This window comes from Macaca nemestrina, chromosome 3 (genome assembly GCF_043159975.1).
Source record: "Macaca nemestrina isolate mMacNem1 chromosome 3, mMacNem.hap1, whole genome shotgun sequence".
Lineage (NCBI taxonomy): Eukaryota > Metazoa > Chordata > Mammalia > Primates > Cercopithecidae > Macaca > Macaca nemestrina.
The window spans coordinates 154,358,341-154,383,687 of NC_092127.1; the positions used below are offsets into that span (position 1 = coordinate 154,358,341).

The window sequence follows — 25,347 nt, forward strand, 5'->3', positions numbered from 1 at the left end:
AAAAGTCCAAAGTTCAAAGTCTCATCTGAGACAAGACAAGTAAGTCCGTTCTGCCTATGAGCCTGTACAATCAAATGCAAGTTAGTTACTTCCTAGATATAATGGGGGTACAGGCATTGGGTAAATACAGCCATTCCAAATGGGAGAAGTTGGCCACAATGAAGGGGCTACAGGCCCCATGCAAGTCTGAAATCCAAAAGGGCAGTCAAATCTTAAAGGTCCAAAATAATCTCTGACTCCTTGTCTTACATCTAGGTCACACTGATGCAAGAGGTAGGTTCCCATGGTTTTGGGCAGCTGCACCCCTGTGACTTTGCAGAGTGCAGCCTCCCTCCTGACTGCCTTCACCAGCTGGTATTGAGTGTCTGTGGCTTTTCCAGGTGCACAGTGCAAAGCTGTCAGTGGATCCACCATTCTGGGGTCTGGAGGTTGGTGGCCCTTTTCTCACAGCTCCAGCAAGTGGTGTGCCAGAAGGGACTTTGTGTGGGGGCTCCAACACCACATTTCCTTCTGCACTGCCCTAGCAGAGGTTGTCCATGAGGGCCCCGCCCCTGCAGCAAACTGCCTGGGCATCCAGGCATTTCCATACATCCTCTGAAATCTAGGCAGAGGTCCCAAACCTCAGTTCTTGACTTCTGTGCACCTGCAGGTTCAATACTATGTAGAAGCTGCACAGGTTTGGGGCTTCCACACTCTGAAGCAACATCCTGAGCTGTACCTTGCCCTTTTAGTTATGACTGGAGCAGCTGGGACACAGGGCACCAAGTTTCTAGACTGCATACAGCAGAGAGACCCTGGGCCCAGCCCACAAAACCATTTTTTACTCCTAAACCTTGAGGCCTGTGATGGAAGGGGATGCTGCAAAGGTTTCTGATATGCTCTGGATACATTTTCCCCATTGTCTTGGTGATTAACATTTGGCTCCTCGTTACTTAAGTAAATTTCTGCAGACAGCTTGAATTTTCTCCTCAGAAAATGTGATTTTTCTTTTCTATTCAATTGTCAAGCTGCAAATTTTCCAAACTTTTATGCTCTGTTTTCCTTTTAAAACTGAATGCCTTTAACAGCACCCAAATAACCTCTTGAATGCTTTGCTACATATAAATTTTATCCACCAAACACCCTAAATCATCTGTCTCAAGTTCAAAGCTCCACAAATCTTAGGGCAGGGGCAAAATGCTGCCAGTCTCTTTGCTAAAACATAACAAGAATCACCTTTGCTCCAGTTTCCAACAACTTACTCATCTCCATCTGATACCACCTCAACCTGGACCTTATTGTTCATATCACTATCAGCATATTGGTCAAAAACTTTCTACAAGTTTCTAGGAAGTTCCAAACTTTCCCACATTCACCTGTCTTATTCTGAGCCCTGCAAACTGTTCCAATCTCTGCCTGTTACCCAGTTCCAAAGTCGCTTCCACATTTTTGTTTATCTTTTCAGTAATGCCCCACTCTACTGGTACCAATTTACCGTATTCATTATTTTCATGCTGATGATAAAGACATACCTGAAACTGGGAAATATACAAAAGAAAGAAGTTTATTGTAGTTACAGTTCCACATGGCTGAGGAGGCCTCATGATCATGGCAGAAAGCAATGAGGAGTAAGTAACATCTTACATGGATGGCAACAGACAAAGAGAGAACTTGTGCAGAGAAACTCCTGTTTTTAAAACCATCAGATCACGTGAGACAGATTCACTATCATGAGAACAGCATGAAAAAGACCTGCTCTCATGATTCAGTTATCTCCCACTGGATCCCTCCCACAACACATGGGGATTATGGGAGCTACAAGATGAGATTTGGATGGAGATACAGAGCCAGATCATATCATCCTGTTTCTTGATAAAGAAGAAATCAACTTTCAACTAACTGTATTATGTTCTACTGTCTTACCTCTGGTCATATTTAATTTCTTACCACTTTCTTCCCCCCATCCCTGTAGGCCAATCATTCTATAGATTAATTTTGCCTATCCTATAGCTTCATATAAATGGAATCATATAGGGCATACCTTTTGTGCCTGATTTAGTTTATTCAACATACTATCTTTGAGTCATCCATGTTATTGCTAGAATCAAAAGCTTGTTCCTTTTTATCACTAGTTAGTGTGCCCCTTTATTAGGTTAGGGCCATGATCCTGAAAGACACAATCTCAAACTCCACAATACTAAATTCTGAAATCCTGAAAGATCAAAACCTGAGAAATATAATTCTGGAAAAAATAATTTTAAAAACATTTAAAAGACAGTTATCTGCATCTTTAAAGGGGACTTATTTGACAAATATATAAAAACACAAAAGAAAACTTCATAGGCCACTTTACACAATACAATATCCAATAATGACACAAGCATTTCTGTAAGCATGAACACTAATGACAGTTGCAGAGGTATGACAGTTATGAACAGACAACTATATTCATAAAGAAGTAGCTTATATAACTTGAGTTACCTGAAATACCATGGCAGACAACCTAAGTCTTCTGACAGAATCCATCAAAAACCATGATGGGTCACCGCTGCATATGAGTCACCCAAAGAGCCAAGATTTCAAGAAATTTTATCTTTCACAAATGCAAATGTACAAAAAGAACATTTCTTCATTTATTAAATTTCAATGTTTTTATGTTCACACACAATGTTTACACACAGAGTCAATACTGTGACTTAACTTTTGTGAAGTCAAATTTGCAAAAAAAAAGTATACAATTAGTTTATAAAACTGTTTACATTATTATAACTCCAGGATTGGAAATGATGCAAAGATAAAATACATAGCATAGTGAAATTTTTAAAAAGTACTGACAATTTAAAATACTGGGAATAAAACAATAAAAAGAAAAAAAAAACCTTTGAAAAAAAATCTAATTTTTTTTTTCAATATAAGAAAGTGTATTACAGAGTTAGATTATGGGCAATTGCATGGAGGTAATCCATAATAACTGGTGGACTTTCATGATTGTTAATCTTGAAATCTTGTCTTAGGATGAATAGCTGCTTTTTTTTTTCTATTAGGGCATGGCTCATGTTGGAGAATATGTCTACATTTATTTTCCACATAGTGTTGCTCTTTTGAATTCTTCCTTGATTTGATATACAACAACATGAGCATTCCCTATTACATTTTCCCACTTTCTGTGCCATGCCTCTATATTTTTAGGGGTACACAGAAACCCATTCTGCAGGCACTCACATTCAAACTACAAATTTGGCAGAAACAATACTGATGATGGTTTAACAACACCAATGCGTGTTTTCTTATCCTACCATACACATAATTATTTTCAAGCCAGTCAGTGACTTTGCAGGCATCTTCAAAGAAATTCAGCTTTAATGTACTAAACCTGCCTACAGCTTCATGAGATGGAAGGAATGCCAATGCAGACAAATGACGCATTTTTAAACTGAAGTTTTTGTTATTGCCATATGACATAGTCAATTCACTCAACAAAATTTTCCACTCAATGCATTGGGCTGAGTAGAAAAAGCAAACTTTATTGGTAACAATTTGAAATTCATTTTTAGAAGCCATGTTCATCACTGAATTCCACACCTGTCTTTATGGTTTGGGGATTGAATTAGATGTTAGGGATTATAGACTTCAGGGATTTAGACTTTAAGAATATTGATCTTTCAAAATTTCAACAATTAGAATTGTGGCATTAGGAATTGTATCTTTGGGATTTTAATCAGCATCACTCTTTATTAATATACTGCAAGTTGTTTCTCAATTCTCCTGTCAATGAACATTTGAGATACCTCTACTTTTGGCTATTACGAGTACAGCTTCCACAAAATGCTTGTACAGTGTGGACATATGTTCTTTCTTTCTTTCTTTCTTTCTTTCTTTCTTTCTTTCTTTCTTTCTTTCTTTCTTTCTTTCTTTTTCTTTCTTTCTTTCTTTCTTTCTTTCTTTCTTTCTTTCTTTCTTTTTTCTTTCTTTCTTTCTTTCTTTTTTTTTTTTTTTTTTTTTGACAGAGTCTTGCTCTGCTGCCCAGGCTGGAATACAGTGCTGCAATCTCGGCTCCCTGCAACCTCCCTCTCTCTGGCTCCAGCAATTCTCCTGCCTCAGACTCCCGAGTAGCTGGGACTACAGGTGCATGTCACCATGCCCTGTTGATTTTTGTATTTTTTAGTAGAGATGGAGTTTCACCATATTGGCCAGGCTGGTCTCGAATTCCCGACCCCATGATCCTCCCACCTCAGCCTCCCAAAGTGCTGGTATTACAGGCACGAGCCATTGTACCTAGCCATATATTCTTATCTCTATTGAGTAAGTAACTAGGAGTAAACTGGTGTTTGGTGTATATTTACCTCATCAGAAACTGTCAGAGGTTTTCCCAAGCGGTCGTACCATTTAACATTCACATTAGCAATGCAGGAGAGTTCTAGTTACTCCACCTCCACACCAACACTTAGTATTTTCAATCTTTTTAAACAAATTTTAGTCATTCTAAATATTGTGCAGTAATATAACATTGCGGTTTTAATTTGCATTTCTCTAATGACTAATGATGTCATATTTTACTAAATGTTTTTGGCCAGCCATAGCCTCTTTTGCAGGCACTTGTGACCCATTTCTTCATTAGATTGTCTTTAGGTTGTCTTTTAATTTTTGATTTTTCAGAGTTCTTTACATATTCTACGTATTTTGGTCCTTTGGTAGACAATTAGATTGTGAATATTTTCTCCCTGTTATGGCTTCCTTTTTCATTTTCTTACATGTCTTTTGTGAGAACATTTTAATCTTAAAGTTCAATTTATTAAAATGTGAAGTCTTCCATTACATAAACATTATATATTTATCCATGTATTACGGTCTTCTATAATTTCTCAGCAAAATCTGCATTTTAGTTTTTGATGTTGAAATCTTACACATCTTTGGAAAAATGTATTCCACTTATTTGATGTTTTCTGATAGTGCTTTATATTGGACATTCAATATCCAATTGGATATTAAATTGGAAATTTCATATTTAATTGTGTGTTTCTTATACATCACATGTCAAATTTTATATAATGTCCTTGAATCCAATAATTTTGCTAATTTCAGTTTTTAGTTCAGTAGTTTATAACTTTTTAAAGATTTTCTACATCCCAATCATGTTGTATACAAATAGTGAGCTTTATTTTTTCCAATTTTTATGACTTTTTTCCTTGCTTTATTTGTCTAGCGAGGACCTCCATCACAATATTGAATAGAAGTGATGAAAATGCATATTCATTCACTGTTTCTGATCTTAAGGAGAAGGCATCCAATATTTTACCATTATGTATGATATTAGCTCTAGCGTTTCATATTCAAGGAGTTCCTTTCTATACCCAATTTGCATGTTGAGTTTTGTTCTAGCATTTAGTCAAATACCAAAGGTACCATAAAACCATGGAGGTTTGGTTTCAAGAATTCTACAGGCAGCAGCTGATCTCTCTGCCCAACTTTCTGGCCTCTTGGCTGTATCTTTCTTCTGCCTGTGTAGGTTAGGAATCAGCCCAGGATTCGGGTGAAATTAATGAGCAGATGGGGCTCCCTTCTGTTTGATCCCCTCCTTTCTTGGAATTTCCCCCTCACTTCCAGATACTCTAGCATCTCCAGATTCCAACCTCTATCTTTTTCACCCAGTAAGACTACAATTTCTTTATGAGGCATATTTTATGAAAACTGGGAAGAACCTGCAGAGGAAACGCTGGATAAATGTGAGGTTCATTGTGTTTCCAATCTTTCGGTGAATGAATCCTCTCCTGTTTCTTTTTGTTTGGGGTTGTTTTCTAGTACCTTCAACAATTGTGTTTGGTTTTTATTATTTTGTTCTGTGTATATACGTTATTAGCAGGAGGCTTATTCTGCTATAAACTGCTCCACTATTACGAGGCAATCACTCCTATATTGGATTTCTTACAGTTCTTCGAATACACACCTTTCCTCTGACCTGGGGTCACCACATATGCTATTTCTCTACCTGAAGCACTATCCCCTTGCTTGTTGACTAACTGGTTTCCAATTTCCTTCATGTCTCAGTTAAAATATCAGTTGCTAAGCAGTCTTTCTAATCATTTTCTACCTTATGTTGATACTTTCCCATAACACATTGTACTCCTTTTGCAGTTTTCTTTTTTTTTTTTTTTTTTTGAGACACAGTGGTGTGATCTTGACTCACTGCAGTCTCAGCTTCCCAGGTTCAACCGATTCTCCTGCTTCAGCCTCCCAAGTAGCTGAGACTACAGGCGCTGCCATCAGACCCGACTAATTTTTTGTATTTTTAGTAGAGACGGGGTTTCACCATGTTAGCCAGGATGGTCTTGATATCCTGACCTCGTGATCCACCTGCCTAGGCTTCCCAAAGTGCTGGGATTATAGGCGTGAGCCACCATGCCCCACCCTTTTGTAGTATTATAGGACTCATCTGCTCATATTTATTTGCTGAATACTCCTTACTTCTTAAAATGTAAGCTCCATGAAAGCAGAAACCATCGCTTACAGTGGGCCTAGCTAATTAAAAAGTACTCTGTAAATATTTGTTGCTTTTCAGAAAACCAAGGAGCAAAATATTTTGATTACCTTATCACAAATACTGTGAAGGCAACTTCTAAAAATCATTGATAAGCAAATCCATCCGAGTACAGACATGTGTATAAAGGTAGTCATCAGTCAATAATTACAGCAAATTTTCTTTTTTGCACATTCATGCCTAGAATGTGTTCAAACAGTAGAGCACTCTGGTGTCCCGCTAAAAAAACGATAAAGAGCCACCTTTTTGAATGGCTTTCAAGTGACAGTGGTACAAAGCAATTCTATGTAACAAACCTTCACATGTACCCCCAAATATTAAATAAATAAATGAATGTCCAGATAAGTCTTCTGGTAGCTTTTGTATCAACACAAAGAAATCCACCTGATAACATTATTGGTTTATCATTAAGATCATCAGCTTTGAGACTATTCTGCAGCTTAAAAAAATAAAATAAAATAAAATAAACTATTCTACAGCTTAAAAAAAATTACTGCCTAAGTATAAATGTGATCATATTTTTTCCACTCTCCAGAGCTTTCTTCTTCCTTGTAGCATGCCTAGAAATATGCTATGCTTCTAGGTACTTGCATTAACTCATACTAGTCAACAGGGTGATGTTGCAATAGGCACCATTATCTAGATTTTGTTCTTTTCTTTAGACAAGTAAATACATTTAGGGAATCAGACTTTGGATATCTTCGAGTGGTTTGGGGTATTCTGTTAATTCCAATTCGAAACCAGGGTCTAACACAGGGTTTGGCACATAATAGTTGTTAAATAAACATTTATTTAATACATCAACGAAAATGATTGCAGCAAAAATTCACCACAAAGACAATTATAATCAAGTTTATTGGTTAATCCATAAATGTAAGCATTTAAAAAATATATATAAACCAAAGTATTGCCTTTGATTAATAAAATGAGACTTTTCCTGGGTAGAAGCTCCAATTAACCAACACAGTTCTTACAACGCTGAAGACCGTTTTCATTGCAAGCCGTACACTTCAGGGCTTTGAAAGAGTCTGTGAAGCAATTTCGAAACACGGACATCTTGCTCCCATGGCACATAGAGCATGGAAGAAACCCAAAGCCTCCACAAGAGGGACACTCATGTGGATGCTGCACTCTCTGTATAAGGTGGCAGGGGAATAAGAGAAAACAGAAGATGTGTTAGCAGGAACAACTCAATCAGCCTCCTGGTCTTTCTGTACTATGAGTGGTCATAAAACACTATTGGCATAATATGGCTATACACTTGAATTCACCTACCATTAATACACATTACACCCAGGGAAGTAATTAGTTGAAGTTCTCCTTCATTCCCCAGCCAATGGCCATCTATACCACAGGTTTGGTTTGTAAAGTGGGTAAATTTTAGGTTGAAGGGCATATAACTTCAAGAACTACATCATATGAAAACGTCTATTTACAAACCAAATAATTCAGAAGCTGTTTTTTTTGGATTAAGGGAAAATACTTCAACTTTCCCATTAGTATCATTTAACAGTTTCATGTCTTTGTTTATAGAATAGTATATTAATAACAAGTCTGAAAAAATCAGAAAGCTAAAAGCTGAAGTGTGCAGAAGCCACTATCAACTGAAGATTACTAATTATATTATAAATTTAGACTAATGCTTCTTTTTTCAAAGCACTTTCAAATGCATTTTTGTATAGCATCTTCACCCATACTAACGAGTACACATACAGATACCTTTTTCAGTAAAGATTTAATTTGAGCATCATTATCCTCATTTTCTTTTTAAGAAAACAAGCACAGAAATCTTGAGACATTTCTCTAAATCTATTTAGTTTCCCACAGTAGCTATCAACCTTTCTATCTCAAGCAAAGGTAAAGTATCTCTGATAATACAATGAAAATAACCAGATAGTGTGTTGAGAGTAATATTTTTAAAATCATTTACATGCATTTCTCTTTGCTTTTCTGAGCATATAACCTTTACTGGTGTCCTCTAGAGGCATCCATCAGTTTAGGGGAGATTAGGTGCCATTACAAAATGAATACAAAGAGAAAATAAGTAAATTGATACTAAGCTTCCAACTTGCAAAAAAGGAATTTGCAGCAGTTTTGGAAACCCTGGCTTTGTGAAGGGAATAATTGCTACAATGAGCTCAGGAAATGTGGATACACACGTACACATACTCAGACAAACATGCTTAACATACTGACACATACATACAGCTTTTCTCCAAAGATTTATAATTGCACATATTAAAACCTCAAAAATATTCAACTTAAAAGAAACCTGATAAACTGGGTTTAACCCAGGATTGCTCCAGCACATACAACTGTGAGAATTTTTAGAGTCAATAATATAATTATGTAATAATTAGTAACCTGTGGGATGTACTTTGGTAATCAAACATTAGGATCGAATTGGTATTTATAAAATATCAACCTAACATTGACATTTTAAGGCAATATAAATGGGCATTTTCTGTATATAGCAGGATTCACTTGAAATTATAGTTTGACTTGACTATTATATCAAGATGGCTGAACTCATATAATATCTCATTTCTAATGGCACCGAATCATAGAAAGTTGTTGTTGTCAATCTCAATAATACGAACAGTGAACTTCGTCCAGACTGTAGAAATTTAAAGCTCTTCCAAAAAGATAGATTGAATATGCACAGCCATTTGGTCACTTTGTTGATGGATTTTTGTCATTTCTTTGTGCAAGAATTGACCTAAAAAAAGGATGCACTGCACTTAAATTTTGCATAATATTAAAATAGAAAAAAGAAAAACTCTGAGTAAAAACAAACCCAGTGATGGAAAAACAGTGTACTTTATAAGCCAAATATGAGAAAATTTCTAAGTAATGGAGTTCTCATCAAATATTAGAAAGAATATAAAGTAGATAAATCCTTGTCATTCACTATTGCTATGACAGGAGATTAAACTAAAAATATTTAATGACTTGTACAATAAGTGCACCAAGTCAGAATAAATGCTGGACTGGCCAAGGTCCTAGAGCAAGGACCTGAAGGGACCCTGAGTCCAGCCTTTTACTCATTACTGCTAGATTGTAAATAGATCTGAGTTCCTAGTAAAATAGAGTTGTCAGATTTTGCAAATAAAAATATGGGAAGCTCAGTTAAATTTGAATTTCAGATAGAACAGAAATATTTTTTTAAGTATGTACTAAATATTGTATGAGATATACTTAAGCCAAAAAATTATTTATAATTTATCTAGTATTTAAATGTAAGTGGGCATCCTGCATTTTATCTGGCAAAGTTTATAGGTTAGAGTTTACAGAGAAGAAAAGACATATTAATCCATCTTGGGCAATGGCTATTTACCAACCAATATAAATCATTTCAATATCTTTTTTTTTTTTCTTTTTTGAGACAGAGTCTCGCTCTGTTGCCCAGGCTGGAGTGCAGTGGCGCGACCTCGGCAGCTCACTGCAACCTCCGCCTCCTGGGTTCAATCGATTCTACTGCCTCAGCCTCCCAAGTAGCTGGGATTACAGGTGCATGTCACCACACCTGGCTCATTTTTGTATTTTTAGTAGAGACGAGGTTTCACCATGTTGGTCAGGCTGGTCACAAACTCCTGACTCAAGTGCTCTGTCTGCCTCGGCTTCCCAAAATGCTATTACAGGCATGAGCTACCACGCCTGGCCCAATTATTTTGATATCTTAATGAGTACAAACACAGTTCAATATTTTCAGCAACCACGACCTCTGTACCAGTGCATATTAGGTGAATATGAATTCCTGCTATGACCCAAGACACTTGTGAATGACCAGATTCTTGAATGGTCGTATGGTTTTCTCATGAAATGTATTTGTGACTACAAGCAAAGAACAACAAAGCTGAAATGAAATGTTAGTGCTATGCAGCTTCTTGAGTTCATTTTCTATCTGTGGCACTTCAGACACCAGGCTCTGAGCACACAACATTCAAAATAGTAACTCAACACAATTAAAAATTGTTTTATGTAATGGACCGACAACATGACTTACAAATATTACTTTCAAAGGCTAAAATATCAAATGTTAAGTTCACTAATACCAAGAGTCTACTGTTTCTTCATAATTTATCCCCTTGTCAGAACAAATAAATTACCTAAAATAAACTTAATACATAAATACCAAAGCTACATTTTTATTTCTAAATATAATCACAAATACAACAAAGCCATTCTAAAATAACGTCCTCAGAGTCCGTGCAATTCTGTGATGAGACCTCTCTTTCATTCAAAGGATTGTTGAGAGGGTTCAATGAACTAATTCATGGGAAGTGAACAGAATATTGCCTGGCACATAGTAGGCACTCAATACAGTTAGTCATTACTGGCCATTATTTTATTAATAAATTCCATTTGAAATGATTTTTTTAACTGCTACCTCAAGCTAAACTGCTTGTGGTCACATGATATAACCATTTTCTACACTTCTCAGAGTCGTTCAGTTTAAACACTTGTTCAATACTTCGCTTTCTGGTTTAAAGTTTTGCCACTGTAAGAAGGGGAGAGTAAATGTGTTTCAATTCATGCGCTATTTCTGTTGTCCAAGATAGTGGAAGAATACTTCCACTACTTCCATTCTCAGGAAAAATTAGCTATTTCAGCCATAAACGTAGGAGAGGAAAGGGATGGCTTACATCTCTTGTGGAGTCTTTGCTCCCTTCTCATACCAGCCTGACGTGATAGACACTGCCATTTTACAAATGAGGAAACACAGCCTCTAAGCTGGTTTTTAAAAACTAATTATCAAGTTATAACTAGAAAGTTGAATATTGAAGAGGTCTCTCTATGAGCAAAATCCATGGTCTTCCCTCTATGATAGTAGTTTTCAATGTTTATTTGCATCCATTTTTCCCCAAATAATCTAAACATGAGATCCCCAAATGTAAAGCAGTTGAAAGGATAAATGCTACGACTAAAACCAAAGTGGTAGTGAGGTGGGGTGGGTCTCAAGGCAACCCACTAAAGCTCCCCAGTGCCCCCTCGGCACCCAGGAATCTCATTCTTGCTGCATCATCCAGCACAATTTACACTATTTGTTATTCTAATAAGAATAAATAATTTAGTCATGCCTAGCCACGTCTTTCAAAGCGCACTTTTGTTATACTGGAAGTCTGGTCCTAATTTAGAGGGTTCTGTACAAAGAAAACCCAGTTGGGTTATATTAGATGCTCTTATATTAGTGTTGCTCTAAAGTCTAACCCCTCTGTAGACAGTTTTGCCCACAGATCAAGATGGAAAAAGAGCTAGGAATTTCCTGAAGAACATGGACAAAGTTTCAAGTTGGAGGAAGAAAGAATAATGGAAGTTAATGAAACAGACTTCCACTTTACTTATAGCATTACTAATTACTATTAGTAACATTACTAACTAGTAACAAAACAGGCTTCACTACTATTAGTAAAAAAAAACTGACTTCCACTTTCAATGAAGAGACTGACTGTGGAAACTTTGACCTGCAAGCAATTAAGAATCCAGGCAGACCTGGTTGAGAATAGCACGCAGAGTACTGAATCTACTGACTGTCTCCTCTCTTCTGAATAGTGGTTTGGGTTGAGACAAGTCACTTTGGGGTGGAATTCAAGAAAAAAAGAATGAGAATTCACCCTCCACTTTACTTCTTTCTGTTCATTTATTCCTGTTGAGTGAGTTTTAAAAAACAGATACTCAGTGAGTGAGACCTTCTACTTATTCATTTCATTCCACAAATATATATTGAGTATTCACTAGCCAGGCACTGTGTAAGGCAATGGGAATATAGCCGTGAACCAGACACTTCTCTGTTGTCCTAACAGTTCATCTCAGCCTCACCCTTGAGTCGTGGATAGGTCTGCTCCTTATTGCAGTCACCTCAACTAAAGCACACAAAATGTCTTGTGTCTCTAACAAAGGACAAAAGCGACAAACGACAAAGATAATGGCAAGTTTATGAATGATTGTGAAATGGACTTCCTTTGTAGCAAAGGAAATTTGAAACTCAAATTTCAAGAATGTAGGTTTACCCCCAGTTATGCAATATAAAAACAGGACGCTAAGATCAAGAGTCTTCATGTCTTCTTCAAGATCAGGAAATGAAGCTCTTATTGTTTTTAACCTCAGATCATCAAATCCTATTCCAATAGAGCTTCAAAGTCCCTTAAGAATCTGACCAAAGAGGAAGCAACTTATTTGAGCCTCTGTGACAATACACCTCATCATCCAGATTGTCTATGAAGTAGTATTACCCATAAAACAAATTGTCAGAGAGTACACGCTTGGCATTATAATCATTTCTGGATGATTCATCTTGGTCTATGTATTTTATTTTAAACTAGATTCAAAAATTTAATTCAGCAAACGCTTAAATGCCTACAAACACCCCTCTGCCTGACCAAGCTGCTAAAAAAATAAATAGAATCTTTTCTGATCATCAGTGTTTCCGGCATCCTTAATTTGCAGAGTTGAGAAAGAAGCCACTGAACAAAATGCAGACACAGGGGAAATTTGTAGCTCATAATTCAAAATGTATGAGCCTGGATATAGGAGCCTGATTCTTAAACCAGATGGGATGGACTGCCATAAACCTACTTAAATAGATGTTTTGATTTCAGAGACAGGCAGATGACATGGCCTGATTCCCCAGGTGAGCAGGTAGGTGGTATCTGTGGCTGTAGCCTCAGAACAGGGTGTTGCCACCCCCTTTCCCCTAGGAAGGACCATCACACAGAGCTATACTTCTCCAGGGAGTCTCAGGAGAGTCTCTGACAGCTCCAATGCCTTGCACAGATAGCCTGTGCCATTTTTGACATCCTAAGTGTGTATTTGGGAATCTTTGCTCAGTTCTTCAAGAACAAATAAGCAGTCGCCAGTCCTCAGGGGAGAATCAGATTAAGTAATTGTTATCAGCTTTACCAAAAAAAAAAAAAAAAAAAAAAAAAAAGGACAGAAAATGGACACTATGTTGGCAATCTCAGTACAAATGGCAACAAAACTATTTACTCATATCTTCAAAAAAATAACAAGGCAAAGCTTACTTAGAGCTTCTCTGCCATCTGAGATCTTTAATTCAGTGTCTGCCAGCACCACTGGTATGATAATAAATCTCAGCACTCCCCTGGCTCTCCCTGCATGGACACCAGCAGGATTAGCTATCCATCTTGGTTATTGTTTTTTGAGGACTTCTTAGACATCTCATTCCTTCTCATTTTTAGCCTATTTATTAACATAAATAAATATCATTTACCAAAAAATAGTGGTTTCATTGATCCTTTCAGCCACATATTCTTTTATATAAAATAATAATTTTCTCTTTCTTTTCATCTCTTAAATGCGTTGCCTCCTCCAAAAAAAGCTTCGGATGAAAGAGAAGTCATTTATTTATTCCCTCAGTAAATATTTATGTGTCCCTGGGATATGCCAATCCCTGTTCTAGGCACTAGAGGTAAATAATAAAAATAAATGAACGCCTGTGTTCACATGGAGTTCACATCTTGGTGGGAGGATTACCTGCAAACTGTCAGTTCAGGAACACAGTCCCCATTGGCACAACCGGCTCTACTGAGACCAGATCTCCATACCAACTATCATATGTGTTACTAGCTTCTGCTGCCTTTGGTCAGCTCCTCACGTTTGAGGCTACAAATAATCTTCATCAACAAATCAGATCCACTCAGCTTCCACAGCAATTTTCAGTTGGGTGGGATGTGTGATAAGATTCTTGGTGCAGAAAAAAATTGAAATTATTTTCTGACTCCATTTCTGATGGTCCAACCACAGCTGCTAAGCGTCTCTCTTCAGCATCACTTGAAATAACTGCTAGAAACTGAAACCTGAATTATGAGGACCAGCAGTGGTCATAGACTACCATGTAGTGACCCAAGTAATAGCAAACTAGATCTTGCCAGGATCTGTCTAGTGTCAGAGCCCTGTGTCAAAATCCAGCCTATTCCCTGAACCTAACACCTTTACCAGCTTACCTCTTAGGAAACTACTAACCCAGGTTTTGTGTCCTGCCACAATATAGTCAGATTTCCTAGATACCTACAGGCCACTTAATTTGAGAGTCATGGAAGCACAGGTTCATAGTTAATTAACATTATGGGTTTGGAGTCAGACTGATTAGAATCATAAATCAAATACTGACTACCTAAACACTCTTGAGCAAGTGATTTTTGTCTTTCTGTACCTCCATTCCCTTGCCAGTAAAATGGGGATAATAAGAGAACTCATTTAGCAGAGTTGTGAGCTTTCAATGATTTAATACATATAAAAAATGGGGATAATAAGAGAACTCATTTAGCAGAGTTGTGAGCTTTCAATGATTTAATATGTATAAAGTGCCAGGAATATATCTTGCTATCTAGTAAGGACTGAAATGTTTCCTTCATCATGAATATTTAACTCCTACTCTACTGTCAAAAGCCAACCGGAAAAATGGGATGGGTTTGGATCTGCATTTTGTATCCCTTATCCTCTTTGCATGGCTTTCCCAGTGCTTCTTTTCACCTGGTCTCTTTACTTCCTCTTAAACTCCAGCTACCTCTCAGGCAGAGTTCTGGGTTTTCTGGATTGGCTACAAATTCTCCACCAGTTTTACTATATGGCCAAAGCAGCCAAACATAGTGATGGCATCGCAGAGTTCCTATAACATTAGAAAGCCAATGTCATACCCTTATTTTGAACATTAAAAATAGCTTAAAGTATTTGTGCCCTATTTATGTCATGTGTAGAATGGAGACAGACTTGAAGAAGAGAAAAACATCTTATTTTCCAAAATTTTCGAGCTGATGGAGAGAGAGAGAGATTATCTAACATGGTACTGTTGATCAAGTTGTAGAATTGAATAATTATAGACTCAATGGAATAAAAGTCCAGAATAACTAAATCAGTCGTCAACCTGTACAAAGAAAAGCAATGAAAGATATTCATCCTGTAAGATCCTAAAAGATGCTCTTAAGCCATAGAATTAAAATAGTACGATATTGATGCAACAAGAATTAAATAGATCAATGATACTGCATAATACCATTTAAGTAAGTTTAAAATGTGCACAGAGAATAATACACATAAACCAAATTGTTTAAATAGAAAGATACATAATAATGTAAGTGAATGACTTCACAGGATTGGAGTAGTATATAAGAACAGAAAGAAATAAATAGATCCATTCATACAGCTTTTTTAGCTAAGAAGAGCTTTAAGAGGAGCAAGTACACACCCTGATTTAATAGCTAAAGAAATCAAGATACTGACAGGTGAAAGGTTATGCCCAAAGGCGCACAGCCAGAAGCAGAGCTGAGGAAGGAGCTAAAAATCCTCTGATTTCCAAATCATAATACTTCAGAAATTATAAATTATGGAAAAAAAGGAAATTTAAAACATTTTACAAAAACAAGTTTACTCTCTGTATATATCGCATGGCTTTTGAATTTAGAATCAGACCATAGTAAGTTATCTTGTTAAAGCCCAAGCGTTCTCCTCCTTTATAAGCACTATATTTCTGGCCATCATCCTCATTGAACTACAATGTCTAAACATACTCTATTGTTTGTATTATGACACAAACTGATAAAAAATGATTTTGAGTTATTGCTATAGGTCTGCAGTACATTGAGAGGACGTCGTTGTCTCCCTTAGCAAAGTACCCGTAAACAGTAGATACTCAATAAATATTTGTTGAATGAATGAATCCATTGTTTTCCTTCTGGGAAAGGTCACAATATGAATAAAACATGAATCCTTCAATCAAGGAGCATATAGTTCATTTGGGACATGAGTCAAATACCCAAAGAAAGCTAATACAAAAAAGACTTTGATAAGCCCCCTAAAAACAGGGTTATAGGAATTCAAAGGTGGGGGAGATCAGAAATGACTATTGGAAGAACTGATACTGAAGATGGGCCTTTAAAATGGTGGAGGGAAATTAGGAATTGGAACAGTATCATTCTAGGCAGACAGAAATGCCTGCACAACGGGATAGCAGTAAGAAAGCACAAGACGTCACATAGTCCTTTCCTTTATCTACAGTGGAAGGAATGGTAGAGAATCAGAAATTAGGTTACCAAAGACTAGAACAATAATAACCAGTAATGACATATGGACACTGGATAACCATATGACTTATTTCTCCTGGCAAAGTCCTGTTTCACATTTGCCATCCCGGAACAATTATTAATGCATACTTTTCACTCTCAAAGTGTCCCAATCGGGACAATAAAGTATATAATCTTCTTACAAATAGGGAGAAAGAGTCTGATAAAATAATTTAGCAGTGAGGTAATAAGGGCTTTCCGGTTGCATGTAAATTTTATAAGTATTTGAATAAGTATTTCTCTGATGCTATATGTGTAAGCACAGGAATACAAATTAAAACATGCTTTTTGGAGAAATAACTTGTTATTTAATCTTTATAAATGATGTAGGAAGATCTTCTATATGTAGGAAGATCCATGGGAAAAATAAAGTTGTTTCCATGAAAAATTTTAATGTGCTTCAAGATTATTTCCTGACTTGAAACACCTCATCAATGCCCGTATTACAGAGAGTTGGGCTCAAATAAAGCTGACCATAACATTCACCTAATAGTATGAGATCATTAGAAGTTAACATTAAAGTCACTCTAGATGTGACAAACCTAATAACAGAAGATATCAAATTAAAACTGCCACATGTATCCTATTGCATATTTGTAAGAGCATGGGGAGAGATATTTCAGTTAGGAAAACTCAATTATAATCAGAATGTGTTTAACATTTTGATTACTAAAAATAAGTTGCTGAAAGCACATTTACCTCAATTTTGGTTAGGAGGTCTTGCAGTTCTCCTGATTCATTCATTGACAAAATTTTCTCAGCACCCTATTAACAAGAGAGGGTAGGGGGAAAAATCCATTTTTGTTAGTATTTGAGAAAATAAAGTTCTAGCCAGGAAAGCTTAACCCACAAAATACTGAACACAATTCTTCCCTTTGGAGCTGAGTAAATGTACAACTAGGATACCAAAGAGGAGAAGACATTTTTCCTTACTGCCCCATACTCTTGCATCTAGTAAGTCTTACCTCAGATAAGGGGAAGGCTGCCTACAGGAGGCAAGCTCCAGGAAACCCACAGCTGTCAGGTTTAAGTCCAAATACAGAAAGGGCCAGCATACTCTTCAGGGTTGTTTAGGGAGCCTGGAGCCAGTCTACCATCTGGGAAAGGAATCCTTGGAGCAAATTCCCACCCTCAGTTATCTCTACCCTACGCCAAGCAGTACTAGACATGGCCCTCCTTAACAGCCATGCATGTAAAGATAACAGCAGCTGACAATAACAACAACAACAATAATGATAATAACTACCAACACAACTTAAGCAGATATTTTGAGTTTGGCACAAATATCATCTCCTTTGCTGTAGCAGACTCTATTATTTGCAGAAGTTGAGCCTCAGTGAGATTAAATAACAATTCCAAGGCCACCCAGAGAAGACACAGAGAGAAAATGTAAACACAGGTTGGGCATGAACTCCAGAGCTGATGCTTTCAACTTCTAAAACATTACTATGAAAGTGAGAAAGGGGACAATGTGTGTTTCTTCAAACTACTCCATTTTTCTCTCCTGTCCAGCTGCTTCCTACATTCTACCACTCTACTTTCCAATGTAAAACCATAGAGAAGGAAGAAGGAAAAACTGGAGTAATTATGTTTAATCAAAGACGGAGACCATGTCTGCCTTGTTGACACTGCGTCCTAGGCGCTCAGCACAGTTGCTGGCTCAGAATAGACATTGGATCAATTTTTGATTAATGAGCAAGACAGGGAGAAATATAATCACACACTAAACATTTTTTATTCCTACTTGTGCTAAGCAGGGTGCCAAGCAGGACTCATTTAAAAAATAAAAATGTTCTAGTTCTTAGGGAGGTTACTATATACATTTATGTAAAAGTATTTTTTTTGTAAATGTACAAAAAACTAACCCACAGTGTAGAATGAAAAATCAGTGCCAAATGAATGATGAATAAAAAAGATAAGCCAGGAAATCACAACAGGAGGAAAACTGTGCTTTTTGAGGGTAGAGAAGGCTTTCTGAGGTTGGTGGCATTTGATCTGGACCTCAAAGACTGGATGAGGTTTCTAAAATAGGTTAAACAATCCTATAGTGATGTATAGGAGTATTTAGTTCTTGGTTTCGTGTTATTTCAGTTTATCTTGTATAATTTATGTCATCACAATCACGATAAAAAACGTCAAATTGATACATTCAAAAGCAGTATGAACGAACACACAGGGCTACAGAGAATATATATTGCTCTGTGAGGTAAGTTATATCTCTTTATTTGTTGCTGGTTGGGCCACGAATACAGACGTGAAACCTCTAAAGTAAGAACAAAGGTAATGAAAGCACCATGACAACACATTAAAGTCTAAATGTAGTAATAACTGGTAATATTTTACTTTTGCTATATTCTATTTCTTTTAAGAGATAGCTAAGTTAAAATGGGAAAGAACTCTGGGGAATTTGATACATGAACTAAAGCAGTAAAGAGAATACATGCCTCATTTTTCTCAAACGAAAGAAAATGCCCCACAAGGACTCCAAACAAAATGAATGGACCAGAAAAGCTGTCCACATCTCCCACCTGGCTCTTCTCTTATGGAAACATTGTGTCTTAGTCAGTTGTTTAGAGTACAACGCATATGCCAAGAAAGGACCTGTCTCAATATTCTTAGATATATGAAATTTGCTCTGTCTCAGCCAAATAACTCTTGCAGCATTACTACCACAGGAGGAGATTCCACATTGCAGGAGAAATGCAGGCTTTGCTTATGTTAAGCAAAGTACTTAAAGGCATAATGGTCACTGATTTTCAGGACACCTGGGTGTCTAGTATAGAGGTGGTATAATGAGTGCTTAAGGTTGGAAGAAAGCTGCTCCATAACAGAGGACAAGCAGCTGAATACCTACTTCCCTCATCCGACCACTGCTACACAACACAGCCTCCACGACCCTACCTGCCCTGCCCTCAGGTCTTTCCCTTGGAACCAGCCCTTTGGTCCCTGTGCCACATGCTGAGCATTGACAGTAGTCAAAGCCTCCTGTTCCCTACTGGGTCCCATGTCTCTGCCCTCCACATGAGCCTGTCATAACCAAGCCTAAGAGCAGGATCCTACAGGGGACAGGGAAATCAGATGATCGCCTTCTCTGATCCTAAGTGCAGCAGCAGCAATAGCAAAATAGAGATTTTAGCCTGCTTGGCACATGTCAGGGAAACATTACAGATCACTCCCACACAGAGGTTTGGAGCATTTATCAGGGTAAATCTCAATCTGCCCTGCTTTCCCTGCATTTGCATATTCCAAAGGTCTCATTGCCACCCTTTTTCTTATCAAAGACATTCTAAGTATTAATTGATCTATAAAGAAACCTCTGTGTCCACAAAAGAGAGTGCATTTCCTTACACATTGACATTCTTAGGAAATTATCTTTCCCTGGTTGGTATTTGGCTAAGAATGTCAGACATGTTTGTTTTTATATACACTCCACCACTCAATTCTATGCTAGTGGAAATTATTTACTCTATTACTCAGCATAGTTTATCAAGACCTCCAGGACACCTATGGAAATATTTCTTCCATATTTCAATTGGTTCAGAATCTATTTTTTCTTAAAATTAATATAATCCTGAAAATAATGATAATAGTAATATGTTAAGTGCTTTACAAACATGAACACTTCTAAACATTGGCACAAAATAAGCATTTTTTTTAATAAAGGAACTATCTCAATTTTTTACATAAAGAAACTAAAGTCTAAAGAGAATAAAGAGCATGCCCGGAGTCTTTCAATTAATCAGTACAAGGCTTGGGTTGATCTTGAATTCAGGTTGAGCTGACTCCAAAACCTACCCTCTTTCCATTGCACCCTGCAAGCTGCCTGCTCACTGATAGAGCACAACTGTATTAGTGAAAAACGGTACAGAGAACTCCCAGTCTGGGGAATATGAGAGTCTGTAGTTCGAACTCACTGTTGACCAGGTACTCAGAAGCGCAAGTGAATTGAAGGCTTTTACTGCAGTGACTCCACGTCCAGAATGAACGTGCTAGTTTAGCTATGAAATGTCCAAGTTCTGTTTTTGTAAATCTCAGCATTGCATCTTAATCAGTTATTTAGAATAATTGCATATGCCAGGAAAGAACCTATCTCATTACGCTTTAATACATGAAAAATCTCTACCTCGCTCAAATACTTTACAACTTAAAATTCAGAGCAGTGAGCTGGAACGTGTGAACAAGACACTTTGTTTTACATTGTTGTAACAAACTTCACAGATGAAGATAAGATAATCTATTTAATTTTTCCTTATCTATGAATCACCAAGGAAGAAACACATACCTTCAAGGAATAAGAAAAAGGTAGGAAAAGAAATCAGGCCTCTGCCAGCTAAGATTGCCAAAAAAAAAAAACCAGTTACCATACGACCTATGAATGTGTAAAAGTGTGCTACCATACTCATTCATGCATTTATCCATTCATTCAACACTATTATGAGTCTCCATTAGGGATTAGGCACTGTGCTGCATTAGAGCTATACAATAAGAAAAAAAGCCACACACACACACACACACACACACACACACAAACACACAACTGCTTCCCGTTACCGAGGAAATGTACTTTTGGGGGAGACAGACTTTACACAAAGATTACACAAATAAATGTAAACTTATTTATAACTGTTGAAAATAGTACAAAAGGGGCATGCTACAAGATGCTAAGAACACAAAGAGTAAGGCAAATTTAACAAAATTGAGGCTAAGGAAGGCTCTCTCCACAAAACAATCATTAAGTTTTTATCTTTAGGAAGAATAGTAGTTGACCGAGCACACAGACAGAATGAGGGAGGGTAATTAATAGGGACAGTAACGCTACCAATATTATTATATGTACGTGCCCTTTTGTAGTCACCATTTCCCTTCATTCAAGATCAGAGGAAAAGCTACGTTCAATAAAACATCCTAGCAAAGTCTCTACATAGCATTGTGGGTTGATACCCTGGAGGGAATATAGGTGAGACACCATGCCACGGCATAAGCAACCTATTTTACACAATAAGCTAAAGAAAACAATAAAGTGATATACAGCAGTTTATATTTAGCATACTCTGTTAGGTCTCAGGGAAGAGTAGCTAAGTCACGAGTTTCTAAACACTATTATCAAAAAAGAAAACAATCGAACATTTAAGTAATTTTTCTCAAAAGTTTTTAAAGCCACACAGATCTTAGTTATCTCTATACGGATATCCAGGCTCTGGAATTCCACATGGGACATCAACTTTTGAAACTATTAACTTAAACATTTCTGAGGAGCCCAGAAGGACTAAAAATAAAGCTCACATTAACCAAAAACAAATACAAATTTTAATGTATATATACATACATATATTTATATGTGAATGCACATATATACATATATAATATATAGTTTTATTTTATTTTAATTTATATTTAGTCATAAACCACCTCATCTTATTAAGAAAGTAGCTTGCAATAAAATATCTATACTATAGTATAATAAAATGGAAATTTAATGGGAATTTATAGGAAATATTCTAAATAAATCTCAAAATGGTAGCTATGGGTGAGCCTTAAATTTGATTCTGAGTTAGCTTTTTAGATGAAACAGTTTTCTAAGCACAGTAGTCTAAACAATATCTTGCATAAGACTTTGGATGGACTGGTTGATATAATAAATAGTATTCTTGCTTTTTTGATAACCGTAAAAATATTGTTTTCAAACAAATGCTATTACAGAAATGGCTCCTACATCCAACCAGTACCAGTTTTTATTCCTTCTTCTAACTTAAATCAGGCTCCTTTTCTCTCTCACTTAACTGCCTCCCTGTCATTTATTTATCTTCTGTAAAGATAAATAAATATTATTGTTTACCTGACACTACTTGTTAGAGTACCTTCTAGTGATTACGGTAAAACCCAAACTCTTTTTAGCATGGCCTACAAATGTCTTCACTATCTGATTGCACCAATATTCCTAGCCTTGTCTTTTGATATAATAAGCTTCTCACACCCTGGATTTCTCTCCTTCTCCTGGATATCCTAGGTCCTTGCATGAGATTTTATGCCTTTACACATGCTCCATTTTTTGCCTGATATTTCTTCTATCTTTCTGCCACCACCTCTTGGGAAACTCCTATGCATCCTTTCAAACCCAATTGAAATGTCACCTTCTCAATAAAGCTTTCTTGATTGAGAAATGACAAAATCAGTCATTTCCTTCTTTGTGCTCTCAGATCACATTTTGCTCCACTGCACAGCTAGTCCAGTGGTGATTTCAGGGGTTATGACTTCTTCAGGCACACAGCATTTTGTGTAGTGCACCATAGAAAATCAATCAGTAAGTATTTGCTGTATTAATTTATTCAGCATTTTTGGAGTAAACACAGCATTCAATTCCAAACAGGTGTTTCTTTTAGTGATTGATGATTTCAAATAGAAAAACAAGCCAAGGCACATATCAAAACGCACCTTTGTAAAGCGGTAGGGACCAAGCTGATGTGATGTGACAGGAAAAGGCTAGATACATAGACTGAGAAGGTTGAATACTATATAAATGACTTCTATCACTTCTTTCAGCAGGGCATTTGATGGAAACTGAAGAGCAAACCACTGGAGGTTGCACTCCCAGATGAGGACCAGGAGCATAAGACTCTTTAGTACTGGCTGATAAAGAATCCTTCTGCTATGTAATCAGGAGAGCAGATGGCAGGGCTGGCATTGAAGGAGTTCAACCCGCACCTAGCATGATGCCCGCCAAAAGATGTGCTCGGTAAATGTTTGTTGCTGTGACTACCATGCCCGTCGAAAACGGAAGGTTACATCAACTCTGCTTGGAGATAGGCCACCTGAGCCCCGCTAAAAAAGAATTTACTTCGGAAATCAGCTCTGGATCTTTTCCAGTGCATGAACAGACCCCATTGAGTCCCTGGAGCTCTATGCCAAACACTTAGGCCTGGAAAATGTTCAAGGCAGGTGTAATAATATCCCACCAGTGTCTTTAAAAATGCAGTAAAGGCTCCTGTGGATAATCTTATCCTAAAGAGCATGGTTTTTCTGTATCCCTGGCAGGAAAAATTAACTTCAATATTAACTAAACTAGTTGACTTGTTTTTTGCAATTATGGAATACAGACCTTTGGGTGTCAGAAAATGCCTGCCAAAGACAGTGATTTTAGTTTTGTATAATTAGTGCTGAGGCACTTTTTTCAGCAGAATTGTAAAGAACAATTTCCCATAGAGGCCAATCCTGATTTTTTACAATAAAGCCATATTATCACACTAGATGATCGCAAGGATGTATTATTTGCTTCTCTATGGCAGAAAGTCATCTTTCCCATTCCTTCGGAATTAATATCAAATTATATAAAAGTAATATCAAGTCATTAGGCTAGAAAACAGGTAGTGCTGGGAGTTGGCTAGATAAAACCAGAAGACTGTTCTATTTAAAAGATTAAGATTGTTGTCTGCTGTGTCCCCAGAGTCTCTTTGCATAAACCGATTTTCATTTTTATTTTTTACTTTTTTTTTTGTAATTTAACTTGTATTTTTGATTCAGGGGTACATGTGCAGGTTTGTTACCTGGGTATAATGCATGATGCTGGAGTTTGGGGTATAACTGATCATACCACCCAGGTAGAGAGCATGACATCCAATAGTTTTTCAACCCTTGCTCCCCTCCATCCCTCCCCGCTCTAAGAGGCCCCAGTGTCTATTGTTGCCATCTTTATGTCCATGAGTACCCACAGTTTAGCTCCCCCTTATAAATGAGAACATGCAGTATTTGATTTTCTGTTCCTGCATTAATTCACTTAGGATAATGGCCCCCAGCAGCATCTATGTTGCTAACAAGGGACATGATTTTCTTCTTTAGAGCTGAGTTATGGTTTTTCTTGGCTGCTGATGGGCATCTATGTTGATTTCATGTCTTTGCTATTGTGAATAGTGCTGTGATAAACATACAAGTGCATGTGTCTTTTTGGTAGAATGATTTATTTTTATTTTACTAAATACCCAGTAATAGGAATATTGGGCCAAATGGAAGATCTGTTTTAAATTCTTTGAGAACTCTCCCAAACTGCCTGAACTAATTTACCTTCCCATCAACGGTAATACAAGCATTCTGTTTTCTCTGCAACCTCACTAGCGTCTGTTTTTTTTTTTTTTCTTATACTAGCCATTCTGACTGATGTAAGATGTTATCTCATTGTGCTCTGATAATTAGTGATGTTGAGCATTTTTTCATGTTTGTTGGCTGCTTGTATGTCTTGTTTTGAGAAGTGTGTGTTCATGTCTTTTGCACATTTTTAATGGGGTTATTTGTTTTTTGCTAGTTCAATTGATAAACTGATTTTTAGAATGTGGTGATTAGGCTTACCAAGGTTTTTTAAAAAAAAATAAAATAAAATTCAGGATTAAATCTTAGCTCCTCCGTTTACAAGTTAACTTGGACAAATAACTTCAACTATTAAAGACTCAATTTCCTCATTTGTAAAATAGGTATTATAATGTCTACAGGGTTGTTGTAAGGATTACATGTGATAGTATACAAGAGTTTAGAACATTGCATGACACATAATATGAACTCAGTAATTAGCAGCTGTTAATTAGAAGTAGTAGTAATAAATTCCCAAAGAGCAACTAAGCACACAAAATGTGGTCCACAAACATTTCCTGTCTAGAGTCAACAAATAATGAAAGATTAATAGAGTTTGACAAAAGTCTTACATTGTCTTTGGATGATGTCACAATAAAGTAAAAAAGAATGTAATAGAAAAAATAATGGGGAGTGGAG

General features: G+C 36.8%; 1 protein-coding gene across 1 annotated transcript in view; it reads right to left on the minus strand.

The window, feature by feature from the left end:
• Positions 1-7,355: 7,355 nt before the first annotated feature.
• Positions 7,356-25,347, minus strand: part of LOC105487698 (glutaredoxin and cysteine rich domain containing 1) — a 139,630-nt gene continuing 121,638 nt past the window's right edge. Inside the window, exons 3-4 of the mRNA XM_011751240.2 lie at positions 17,293-17,358; positions 7,356-7,648 (exon numbers count right to left, since the gene is read on the minus strand). Of these exons, the coding sequence (XP_011749542.2) occupies positions 7,469-7,648; positions 17,293-17,358 (246 nt within the window). The 3' untranslated portion in view covers positions 7,356-7,468. The remainder of the gene's footprint in view (positions 7,649-17,292; positions 17,359-25,347) is intronic.